This window comes from Peromyscus californicus, unplaced genomic scaffold, assembly GCF_007827085.1.
Source record: "Peromyscus californicus insignis strain IS unplaced genomic scaffold, ASM782708v3 Scaffold_24__1_contigs__length_46423439, whole genome shotgun sequence".
NCBI classification, from domain to species: Eukaryota; Metazoa; Chordata; class Mammalia; order Rodentia; family Cricetidae; genus Peromyscus; species Peromyscus californicus.
The window spans coordinates 23,020,276-23,034,128 of NW_026294535.1; the positions used below are offsets into that span (position 1 = coordinate 23,020,276).

At 36.8% G+C, this 13,853-nt stretch overlaps 1 protein-coding gene across 1 annotated transcript in view; it reads right to left on the reverse strand.

The window, feature by feature from the left end:
* The window catches only part of Tmtc2 (transmembrane O-mannosyltransferase targeting cadherins 2), a 412,694-nt gene that overhangs the window by 174,247 nt on the left and 224,594 nt on the right, over positions 1–13,853 (reverse strand). The window contains exon 4 of the mRNA XM_052753250.1: positions 8,670–8,784. Coding sequence (XP_052609210.1) covers positions 8,670–8,784 — 115 coding nt within the window. The remainder of the gene's footprint in view (positions 1–8,669; positions 8,785–13,853) is intronic.

Here is a 13,853-nt window from a genome sequence, read left to right on the forward strand (position 1 = left end):
TGAAATAAGAAGAGAATCCCCCTCCCATTCTCTTTATGTAAAACACACAAAGCAATTCCGGGAACCCCAGTTTGTAATCAGGAATTCTCTACCATTGGATGCCAGTTTCCTGCCCAGGCATGCCGCCATTCCTCGATCACTGTGCTCTCCCATTCCAATGACATGTGGCAGGAAATCCTGCTTTGATCTATAGATATTTGGCCACTGTTTATTTTTCTTCTTATATCCATCAATTGGCAGTTCTCAGGTGCCAAGATTTATTTCCATACTTACACCAAGGTATCTCACCAACTGTATTCTACCATCTCTTGTCTTCTAAAATCACAAAGGTTCTCAAAACTTAACCCTGAATATACAAACAGACCTCTAATGTGCTTGTTATTATTGGATCTATAACGTTAACTTGATACTTCACTGTAGTAGTTTGAAGACTTTAGTCCCCAGTTTGTGAAGGCTCTGGAATCTTTAGGAGGTAGAACCTTATTGCAGGAAATTTGTCACTGGAGGAGGGCTTTTACTGTTTATGGTCTCAGCTCACTTCCTGTTCCCTTTATGCTTGGGCTTGCCCTTGAAGAGGTGACGGAGATGTGAGTTCTCAGCTTCTGGTTCCAGCTACCATGCCTGCTACTTATCTGTCTGGAACCTTAGGCCACAATAAACCTTCCTTCTGTATGTTGCCTTCATCATGGTATTTTCTCCAAGCGACAGAAAAGCAACCAACGTCACATCCCTTTTCCTTCTTTGCTGCTTGCCCTAAAATGACTTCCTCCTAGGGCAGTTTTGGACATCATGAAGAACATAAATCCTGAAATTTATGTAAGTATTTTAGTTTCTAAAAAGAATCTGTCACCTGCTGAGCACTACTCTTCTGATTACAGATCATTGCTCCCATGGAATTGAATCTCCTAATAGTGAGATGTGTGGCAAAAATTTTGCACATACCCCTAAAAGGGTCTGCTGAGTGCTAATATGCATTACCCGGGATGTGAACGTATGTGGAAATAAGATCATTACAGAAGTAATTAGTGAACTCTTGCTTGAGTATGATGGGCATTTTTATAAGGGGACAGTCACGTGAGAATATAGTTGAACACCAAAGATTCCCAGCAAACCACAGAAAGGATCAAGAAACCTGTCCACTAAGGCTTTCAGAGGAATATGCTCCTCACCCTAGCTGAATGTGAACTTATGAGACAATAAACCTCTATATTTTTAATCCATTCAGTTTAAGCACTTTGGTCATAATAGCCATATACAACAAAAGAATACATGAACCAACACTAATATAAATGTCCAAGGAAATGAATACAGTTCCTCAGTGGACATCTGATACAAGCGGCACTTTTTGTTAGTTTGGCTTTTTCAAACAGGGTCCCATGTAGCAGACTCAGGTCAAACTTGCTGTCTTGTAGAAGAGGATACTAAGCTCCTAATCCTCCTGCTTACACCTCCTGAGAGCTGGGATTAAAGTAGTACATGATTACACTTAGTAAGAAGGTTATTTATAAGACAGAATTATCTAGTGGCTGATCAAAATACATATTTCAGAGAATGTGGTTATGAATACCCATTACTAGTCATAGAGGATTTTTTTTTTTTCTACTCTCATAGAGGTTCCATGACTTAACTAAGTAAACAGCAAATATAGTTAGAAATCCTATGTGCTGTGGATATTGCTCTGTAGAAATAAAATGCTGATTGGCCAGTAGCCAGGCAGGAAGTATAGGCAGCACAAGCAGAGAAGAGAATTCTGGGAATAGGAAGGCTGGGTCAGAGAGACGCCGCCAGCCGCCGCCATGAGTACCAACATGTAAGATACTGGTAAGCCACGAGCCATGTGGCAAGGCATAGATTTATAGAAATGGATTCATTTAAGATATAAGAACAGTTAGCAAGAAGCCTGCCATGGCCATACAGTTTGTGAGCAATATAAGTCTCTGTATGTTTACTTGGTTGGGTCTGAGCGGCTGTGGGACTGGTGGGTGAGAGAGATTTGTCCTGACTGTGGGCCAGGCTGGGAAACTCTAGCTACACCTATGGGAGATTATAATAATGAAGCCAGAGCCACAACACCAAGATACTGAATACCTAGAGGTCTGAGGCCACTACGCTTTTCACTAAATACAGAATTGACAGACATGCTTTATTATATGTTATAGCATTAATCCATTCTTAATTTGTTTAGAAGTCTTACTTTCTGAGGTAGCTGCTGATCGAATGCTCCTTTGACATATCTAGAGATCACTTTTTTTCCATCCTGACTTTTTAAATTAAGACTGTAGTAATTGAATTGCAATATTAAACATCTCATCATTAATCCTGGGCAAAATCCCACCTGCCTGCAGTGCTTTAATCTTTAATATGTTGCTACATCAACTATATTAATTCTAAGACATGCAGGTATTTGTATTCATAAGTATGACTTGCCTATTGTGGTTTCAGATTTATTCTTTCTTGTTTGGGTCTTATTCTGTTTTCCGATGGAGCTGGCATACCACCCTGTCATATGTATGTATTTAATTTTGCCAGGTTTTGCTTTCAGTATAATCTAGCTTCCTAAAAATAAGAAAGAAATGTAATTAGTGAAGAAATTCCATCTTCTTTAAGGACCTGAAAGGGGACACTTGCAAAGTACCTTTGACTTGGTTTTTTTTTTTTCTAGGAAAAAATGTAATATGTTTCTTGAACTTTCCCAAGGTATTTGACTGAGATTGCTTTTTATTCGTTGGCCAAAACAGACCAGTTGTATTTTCCCAACAAAGTATAGATATAACTTTTATGTGTTTACTATTGTGTTATTTTAAGCATTCACATATCTGTTCATTAATACCTTTCTCCTTCTTGGGGTTGCACATGAGATTCCATAATCTGTCCAAAAATCACCCTTGCCAGAAGTTCCAGATCTTTTCATATTCTTGCCCATTGCTTCTCTAAATTCTAGTTCACTGATGCTGGGGATGTCTTTCTGTATGCTGTGAAAGTATTGTTATGATTGCTTGATAAATAAAACGCTGATTGGCCAGTAGCCAGACAGGAAATATAGTATAGGCAGGATAAGCAGAGAAGAGAAATCTGGGAAGTGGAAGGCTGAGTCAGGAGATGCTGCCAGCCACTGCTGCCCTGACAAGTAAGATGTAAAGATACTGGTAAGCCACAAGTTCACATGACAAGGTATAGATTTATAAAAATGGGTTAATTTAAGTTGTAAGATCTAGCTAGCAAGAAGCCTGGGCCATGGCCATAGAGTTTATAAGTAATATAAGTCTCTGTGTGTTTATTTGAGTCTGAGTGGATGCGGGCCCTGGCGGGACTGGAGAAATCTCCAGCAACACATTGATATTTTCTTTTCACTTCCCTTGAATCTAAAAGTTGTTTTTTTTTCCTCCTTTACAAGCTTCACAGGTTGGATACTTGTGGATTTTAACAACACAGAACAAAGGCAAAATCTCAATTATCTTCAAACATGATCTCTCCATTAGAAAAGATAATCAAAAATTGATTATACTGTCTTAAATTTATTATCTGCCTTCTGAAACTGAAAGAATAATGAAAAAATTCAATGTTCCACTGAATCACCTGCTTAAAAGAAAAGGCTGCCTGAGACAAATGTATATCAACAATGAAAAGACATCAACTATTTTTCAGCAAAAAAAGATTATATTTCAGAAACAAGTGAGTTGTACAGTTAAAAGTTTGAAAGACAACTATGTATTTATAAAATATGTTGATGTAAATCACTGAGCTCAAGGGTTTTGTCTCTGAAAATATGTTATACTCTAAAAGAAAAGCCAACACAGAAACACAGATCTGCTAAAACTAGTTTAAAATAATTTCTTGTGTGAAACATGCAACTTTAGCGATTTGCAAACATGAATAAACAGTTGACTATAAGCTATGCTATATGCTATTGTTGTCTATTAAGAATAGGATTCAACTGCCTTAAACTTCACACTACATGGCTCTAGTCTGTAATCATGGACTGAGGTCATATCAGATGCCCTAATAGATATGTAAATGCTTTCTGAAGCATTTATTTAAAACAAATCTTGGCACAGATATGCAATCCCACTACCAATTCAACCATGTTGTTATGCCAGAAGGTCAATAATGTCAGTGACTGTGAGAAAAGTAACTTGCTGTATTCTATTAGATTTAATTCCAAATATTTTATTCCTATCTGTAAAGGTGATTTGAGTTATTTCCTTTAGGAACTTGAAACATGTTATAGTGAAGGTTTTTTTCTGGGCCCAGTCTTCATTTTACACCTGTCAATTAAAAGTGTAAACACAGCAATGACACAGAGTCAGAAGAGTATTATGTTCAAATGACAGTTCATTATGTGTGTGACCTTAGTTATCTCTAAGTCTCCTCTTCCTCATTCTTTTATTCCATTCAGAGGTCAAGGGGGATGCCATATAAAAGACCTAAAAAAGAATGTTATACAGCTACTGCTGCCACTGTATGGAGGGGTCCTGGAAATTTTCAAATATCATCACATAAGCAGAGGATATAACCTGTGTGTACAGCTCTCTGAGGTAATTTGATATCATTACTAAGCCCCTCCTGGAAAAAAAAATTCTCAAAATTTTGCAATCTCTTAAGGCAATGTTCCCTCAACTTCAGACAAAACTCCACGTCACTCAGGCTATTCTTACTTAATATTTTCTAAATCACTTTTCCCCTTTATTCTTGCATAAATCAAGATTCAGACGTATAATTTAAAATCATTGGTTAGTAGTTTTAAATATAAATATGAAAATAAAATTTCAGGAATTCATGACAAGATTAATTCTAACCACCTGAATTATATTGTATCTGGCAGGGGGCTATCACCTCAGCAATTGCTATTTAAATTTTTAATGTAGTTATGAATACTCGCAGAGATTATATTATTAATAAAAAGTTCAACTGCCATGAAATATTTCTCATAATTTACAATACAAGTGGAAAAAGGAGATAATGAAACTTAGGATTCCCAAAAGCCTCTAAAGCTCATTAAGAAACACAGGTATTTCATTCCAATGTATAAATGTTTATCAATTTCGATAGTTCAACACAAAACATCTCCCCCACACTTGTTATGGGGTGCTGAATCTAGGATGTCATGCATAGTGGTAAAGTTGTTAGCACTGAGCATCACATTTCCTAGTAGAATTACAAAGCATCCTTGAGAAGACTCCTGACCGATGATAGGAAATGTATTCAGTGTGTTTCTAGTGCCAACAAGGAATGCCATTAGGTTGGCTTTGCTAGAAAGACTGAGAAAAATCAGGTTTTATTTTTGGGTTCTGTTGTTGTTGTTATTGTTTTGTTTTGTTTTTTCCTGTTAAGAGCTGATTTAGAACTGTGAGTTCGAGGCCAGCCTGGGCTACCAAGTGAGTTCCAGGAAAGGCGCAAAGCTACACAGGGAAACCCTGTCTCGAAAAACCAATAAATAAATAAATAAATAAATAAATAAATAAATAAATAAATAAATAAATAAAATAAAAAATAGAACAAGAAGTAATCCCTGGACATCAGAGAAAAGTATGCAATGAAATAAAAAAAATAGGAAATTTCCTTTTGATAGTTGCATAGTTTCTAGACTAGTCACAGGAAAATGTTTTCTTACTAATATAAACAAATAGGAAGAGGTTTGCTACTATTTGCTACTAAAAACATACACCATGTTTATTCATATCATAGGTTATAAAATTATCTTGGAACATTTTATTTATACTTGATTTTAAATCACAGAACTAACCATTTTGAGAAACAGTAATTATTGCAATCCAGTCAACAATGTAAGTTATATAGTCCATTATTTCATAGACAGTGGTGACAGGTTTTAGTGAAATGTATGCTTCTTCATTTACTCTGATAGTTAATTGCCATTTTCAAAATATATTGCAATTTTGTGTTGCACGTATAAATTATTTTAGTTATTTGAATTAGGAGGAAAATCAAAGAAAAACTAATTCTTCAAGGAAGACAATTCAGTAAAGCTTTGGGAGCTCTACTCTAGCACTTTCTCTGTTATACAAGCACCCACAGGTCCTTATGAGTGCTTTAATTACACGTATGGTGGTATGCTGGCTAGTTTTATATTTACTTGACAAAGGTTAGAGTCATCTAAGAGAGTACACCAGCTGAGAAAATGCCTTCATAAGACTGAGCTGTGGGCAAGCCTGTAGAGTGTTTTCTGAATTAGTGATTGATGGTGCATGGCCCAGCCCATTGTGAATGTGGTCATCCTTGGGTAGGTGGTCCTTGGTTCTATAACAAAGTAGGATGGACAAGCCATAAAAGGCAGGTCAGTAAGTAGCACTCCTCCATGGCCTCTGGATCAGCTCCTGCCTCCAGGTTCCTGTCCTGGCTTCCTTCAATTATGGACTATGATTTGGAAATGTAAGCCAAACAAACCCTTTCCTTTCCAATTAGCCTTTTGGTCATGGTATTTCATCTCAGCAATAGAAACTCTAACTGAGATAGGTGGGATTGTCTAATGAAGTATTTTTATGTTATCAGCAAAGCATAAACTGGGATAAAAACTCTTTAAACTACTGCCCAACAGGTACCTCCAATGAGTAAGTGACGTATTAACCAGTTGCCTTTGTGACTAAAGATACAGTATAGTGGAAGAACACTTGCTTAGCACATACCAGATTATAGGAATGATACATGGCACTGAGGAGAAAGAATTAACCAGAGACTATTGATATGACTAACAGAGAAAATAAGTTCAATTCAGAAGCAGAAATTGGCCAGCATACTTACTTCTTTGCCTATACAAAAAAAAAACACTCTATTCCATATTATAAGGCAAAAGGTCCTTTGAAAAATATATATCCATCTTTTTATCTATACTAATGTATACATACATAGAGACAGAATATGTATACAAATGTTAAAACTGATAAGGGTTTTTTCATGAAGTAAAACTATTATATCAGCAATAAACTCATAAAATCATTTAAATGAAGAAGTCATAAGACACTGTAAGAGGACCTAAGTATATTCATTCAATATTTCATTAAAGAAAATGATATGATTTTCAATTACTTCAAGGAAGAAGATTAAGATGTACCTAGGAAAGCATGAATCATGAGTGAGAGAGGCGGGATTATACAAAGGTTTTACTGTATGGGAAGACATTCTAAGTAATAAGTGGAAAAAAATCACACCTGATACAAGTCCACACAAAACCCTCCTGATATTCTCATGTCAGAGGCAAGACATTTGTATTCCAATGCTAAAGTCTAGGAGGGTGAAGTGAATGTAAACATTAGAACACAACATTCTACAGAGCTTCTGTGTTTTACTTTATATGCCTACCTTCCTATTTATTTTTATCTTTAATAACATCTTATATCAATACTTACAGAGTAAGCCACTAAAAAGATTGAGATGACAAGAACATCCACACATACAAAAATTCAAGCTTGGAGTTTTTGATACCTTATTGTGCAATATTAATAAAAGACAGGAAGTAGGTGTCAAATTTGGAATAAGAGTGCCCACTTTCTTATAAGGAACTGGTCTTCTATGAATCCATAGCAACTCTGAAAAAGCTTTCATAGGTGTTACACCATCCTACCCATTTTGCCTAGAATTTCATCCACAAAAGCGTATGGTTTCACAAGTCATTCAGAGAAAACTTTCGAGGATGAATGCAGACAAAAAGATGGATGAGAAGTGGGAGGTGGGGAGGAGAGGGCACGACATGAGACTGATAGACTTTCCTAGCAAGACTGAGAGAAGCTGGGATGTTACATGTAGAAAGCTCCAAGAGCCATCTTCTGCATGCCTCAGAGTCCCACTGAGAACAGAGAAACGTCAGAACACTGCATCAAATTCTCAAACAGCGCCAAGCACTTGGCTCTAACTCTCCCTGTATCTGAGCAACCCCAGGAGTTTCCAGGTACAGGAGTCAATAAACTAGACCCTCTCTTGTCTTTAAGCTAGATTTCTATTACATAGAAAAATGCCCCAAATGTCGTCGACAAAGGAAAGGATTCAAGTTTAGTTTTCATTTATCAACTCAAACTCACAAGAGCCTCTGGGAACCTTCCATTTAAAAGGCAAAGTCAATTTAGCCCTGGAGATTTTTTTCCAAACTCAATCCTGATGAATATTTCAAATGACACTATTACACAAACTTTGGTATAATCCAGAGTCTCTTTGAAGAAGAGACTAGATGATAAAGAAGAAACTCTACCTAGCATCTAGAATCTTCTGCTATCTCCCTGGTTGAACACATAGTCTACATATACTTTGAAGCAATTAAGGTTTTAATGAAGGAAAAAGGTATCAGTTAATATCCAATGTGTCATTTACATGTCTCACATTAAAGATTTATTTTTGAAATTTTATATTTATCCATCTAAGTTTGAGTGGAACACATATTTTTAAGTAAAAAAAAAAAAAAAAACCCTTATAACAACTCTTTGTTATATGCCATAGTCTGTCAAAAAATGCAATCACATATCTATAAATAAATATTGTATGTAGCCTCAAACAGGGAAATCATAAATACCATTCACCTACTGATCTCATAGGCCAAATTGAAAAATAAAAGTTATTTCAGAAAAATAGATATCAACATTCCCATTCCCATTACTTAACTCAATGGTCTCTCTCACAGCAGGTTTCAAACAGGAACCTAACCAGAGAAAGCAAGGCATACTCACAAATTATACAGCATGTCAGCCATGTTGCTGCGGTAGTATAAAGCATTTCTATAGGCGCTTTCAGCTTCAGAAATTTTACTCTGACTCTTCAGAACATTTCCAAGGTTACCCCATGCTGGCAAAAAGAAAAAGAAGCATTCAGGCTGGGTGTCAATGCAATTATATATGACATAATATCCATCCATCAGGAAGTACCACAGGGGGCAAAAATCCTTCATAAAACATTTTACGGGAAAAAATTTATTTCCTTTATACTCTAACGTTTCATCAAGCTAGGAGATTAAATACATTTGAAGTCTAAAATAATTAAAGCAATCATTATGGCTCAAAGCTGATGCACACATACAGTTCATCACAACGCCAAGAACAACGTTATCTTAAGATCACCTACAAACTCCATGTTCTTTCAAGTTTCCGTAGGGGTCTTCGTCGTCTGAAATTATTGTATACATATTGGACTGGAAGCAGTAAGAAATCATCTTAAAATAAACCAAGATTTCACCCAACTATGAAAGAACTGATAAATGCTGTAGAACACTTGAAGATGAAAAGCACAAGAAAAGTAAACAAGATCAAAGCCACAAAGGGACTTAATATGCGTCAGAACATATAAGGAGAATATTATGCTTCTGACCATAAGTAAGAACACAATATCTGTTAAAAAATGTGGGGTATTAATTCTAAAAGGAGATGTTTTGTTAAGTCGGAAGTTGGAGATGAGAAAGCTTATACTCACTGAGCTCTATCTCTTTGAGTTATTACGGACTATACTGAAAGAATCAAAAGTGCCTAACATATCTGTTTTTATGCATTAAAAACATGAAGAATCTTTCACTGTCCAATTCCCCTGTATTTCTCTGAACACTCCTCAGTTAACCTTAGCTAGTAAATAGCTAAGTGCCTTGTGTCCTTTCATTATCTAGAAAGAGAACGGATCTTTCATATTGCAAATGCTTCTGTGGCAAAAAGACACTGAACTCATAATTATCTCCCAACAAATAGTACCACATGTCTTGTTTCATGCTTGACATGTGCCATCTCATAAACTCTCACACCACAGACCTACGCGTGAAACTGACCCATATTCTATGGATGAGGAAGCACTAAAGAATGTGCCAGGTTAATTCTGAAGCAGAAATCCCCATCCAAAACTGATTGACCTAAGCCTGCCCTATCGTCTAATTAACATTTTCATACTAGGTTCATCTTCAGCTACAAAGCAACATTCATACACTGTGAACTGCTCCATGGCATCATGAGACCACAGGAAATTTTAGCATTCAATTTTAAAAGAAGAAACATTAGGAATATTATCAAGTAAACTAATAATTTGAAAACAGGAACTGTGAGCAGAAAAACAGCAAGTCAAAGTCAAATTTAATAGACAATAACACTGCATATTTTTTTTTTACCTAGTATCCTCCATCTTCAGATTAATACAGTATGGCCCTGCAGAAATTTCTAAGACTCAGACTTGTTTTCAAGGCACGTCATCTCTCCCAAAGTTCTGCTTCAATCAAGGATTAGTAAACTAGATTACACTGAATTTACTCTTGAAAATGCATACAAATATTAATTTACAATGAAATATTAATGATACAATGAAAAAACAAGCAACAAAGTCAAATCCCCAAATGAAGATGCTAGAGAAAATTGTAGGTAGAACATAATAAATGTGAATATTTGAAGATATATTTCCATAGAAATAAATGGAGTTTTCTTTCAGTGCTTATGTCTTAATTAAACAATAGCTAACAAGTGTCCCTCTGGTCAATACCAGGTATGACTAGCTATAGATGCAGAATGTATGTTTACACATTTGGTTTTATGTTCACAATCACAGATATAATCAGATAACAGTTAATTCCCTTTTATGCCAACATCATTAGTAAGACTGGGCCGCAGCATGAAAAACAACTCTTCAAGGTAATGGTTACTCTAGATGATCAGATTGATGACACCCAGATGTTACTAAAGCACACTTCTGAGTCTGTCTGTCAAGGTATCCAGAGATAATGAGCTGAGGGCTTGGAATAGATTATAGAGAGATGGTCAAAGTGTGGAGGAAGGACCTCATTGAAAAACATAAGTTGTTAAGAGTCATTGAGCATTTTGAGACTCTGGCCCCTTCCACTGCCTCTCTTAGCTTCTTTTCCAACATAAGGTGGGCTCCTTCATTCTGTCACATGCCCCGCCCCCCTTATAATTTTCTGCTCTGCCTCAGGCTTGCAGCACCGGAAGCAGTCAACCAGGGCCTGAAGCCTCTGATACTAGAAGTCAATCATTTAACCACTGCAATTATTCCAATGTTTGTCACAGCAATGAGAGAGAGCAATGCTAACCGGCAGGAGTAGAACGTGTATGGAAGGTAGGGGGTCAAACAGTACAGTGATATAAATAAACTCCATTATAGGGCCAGCAAGATGGGTCAGTGGGGAAAGGTGCTTGCTCCCAAGTCTCATGACCTGAGTTTGCTTCCCTGGGACCCTTGTGGTAGGGGAGGAGAATGAATCCCTGCCAGTTGTCTTCTGACTTCCACACATACATCAGTGGCAGGGATGTGGCCCTACAGAAATCACGAGCACACATATATGCAGACAAAACAAAAACATATCTAATACATTTTATTTTACATAGTGGTAAGTTCCACAAATAATGAAAGAATAAATAAAGCATGGCAGTCCAATATAAAAGTAGGGAAATCGGAGCACACTAGAATTAAAGTATAAGGAGTCTCGTCCTGGAGAGGTTGGAGATTCCAATACGGAAAACAGAACCATAAATGAACTTGATATTTTCCAACTACAAACAGTCCAGTCAGGTGAATGGATGCACAGAGGACAAGATGAAGTGACAGAGATGAACAGGATTCCACACACAGAGTCACTAAGGCACAGCATGCAATCTGGAGTACATCTTACTCAAATTGTCAGGATAGGGTTACAGGGAAGGAGTTTTGTTACAGTTTGTATTTTGAGAGGAACACTACTCGTGTCTGCAGGGCAGGCTCGCACTGAAGCGGAACACGAGCCAGGGAGTGAACTACAGATTTGAGTCATTTGCTAGCGTCCTTGCTCAGAACGCAGGGGCCCAAGGTTGGATCCTGTAACTACATAAATCAGGCATGGCAGTCTATACCTGTAACCCCAGCAGGGAAGATGTGGAGGCAGGTGAAGCAAAAGTTCAAGGCTGTCATCCACTAAAAAGTGAGTTCAAGGACAGTGTAGGTCATATGAGACCCCATCTCCAACAGAAGGAAAAAAAAATAAGGAAGAGACAACTCAGAAAGTCACCTCAGAAATCCAAGGATAAAAACGAAGATGGTTCGTAGGAAGATGGGAGCAGAAGAGAGGGTTACTCAAAGGGAGGACACAGCCTGGAAGATAAAGATGATCATCAAGTTGACTATGACAATGCAGCACCATGAAGGGAGCTCCTGTTTTGTCTAAATGGAAACCTCACAATCCACATAATTAAATCATTGCCTCCTGTAGCTGTAAAAAGAAAACTAACCAATTCATCACCTATCTTAATAATATTTTAACCACGTGATGTGTTCAAGAGAGAAGGAATGAAAGGAAGTAAGAAAACACAGGCTACCCAGAACTCCTCTGACCTTCAGGAGCAGGCCAGTGGGTCCTATTGGACATAGCCTCACATACTCCCAGCCTCAGACAGTTTCTCAGAGACCATGATGAATAAAACAGAAAAAAAAAAAAAAGAGCCCAAGACCACTGTATAGTCCACAAAATGCCAAACAGCCCTCTTTTCACTAAATGAAAGACTAAGAAAAATTAAAATGATCCCAGCATCCAATCTCAGGTGACAACATACTTCCTTAAAAAATCCCCTTCCAGTCCAGCCATCTGAAGCAAAGCATCCTCTCCTAGCACAGAGCCCGAGACATCCCAGGTTCCTCACCACACTGTGTTCTCTCCAAGGGCAAGACTTAACAGGGCCAACTTCCTTTACTCCAGCTGTCCTTGCCTCTGGCTGACCTAACACCATAGAGGATGTCACCGAGTTCAATGACAAACATAATTCCTTCTCAAAATCCTTTCTCCCTTAGGTCACTGCTCCTCAGTGTTGGTCAAAACAGATGTGTGAAGAGATACCAAAACTAAGAGCAAAATTATCACAGAAATTTTTGGTGTGAAAACTGCTGTCAGCATTCCCACCTTTTAAATACAGATGTGGTTGACATTTTCGTCATGGATGTAACCAACAGATGACAGTTAAAATGCTCATTTATGAAAATGTAAAGCTACCCCAGAGAATATGACCTAAAAAATAATTAGTAAGCTAGGTAGTGATTATTTTCCTGATAAATGTTCATTTTTTTAAGTTTCAATGATAAACAAAAAAATGAAAGAAAAGCCATACTTGAATTGAAAAATCATTTAAATTTCACCTAAAGTATACAAATATATGTATTACAGTTTAAAGGAAAATACTTAAGATGAGGACTTAAAATTAATTTTTAAATGCTTACAATTTTACTTCAGTATGAGAAAGGTAGAGAATTAATCACTGTAGCTTATTCTGCTCTCTCTCTCTTTTTTTAAACTACTTGGGAAATTGGACCATATTAACTAAGTCGTCTTTATTGAAAAAACTGACAATTCTATATAAATTAATCAAGAATTCTATGTAATTCCAATCAATATTTAATAATCATTACAATATTTAATCATTATTAAATACATCATTTACCAAGTAACTCTTAAAATTTATCCTAGTAATATATGAGAAAATTGAAACTATATTGTACTATCATATTTGCAAAATAAAAAGGTAAATGCCAAGAAGTTTCAAAAGATACATTTACAAAGGTAGCCAAGCATGACAACAGAAGTGGGTAAGCCTAGTACTTGTGAGGTAGAGGCAAGAAGATCAGGAGTTCAAGGTTATGCTTGCTCCACACTGAATTCAAGATCAGTCTGGGCTAAATGAGAGCATGCCTCAAAAATGTAAATAAATGCTTTTAAGAAAGTAAAATTAACAGAATAAAATGGAGACAATCTATGAAATGAAACAGGACCCCTCAAAGAGTCCCTAGATACAGTTCAAAGGGGACTGGAGGAGGAACAAGAAGTAGTGAAAAACAAGGAAAAACCCAAGACCTGAGTCCTAGACAAAGAACCAGGAAGCTAAGCCATGGTGAAAGTGGGAGAAACAGTCTTT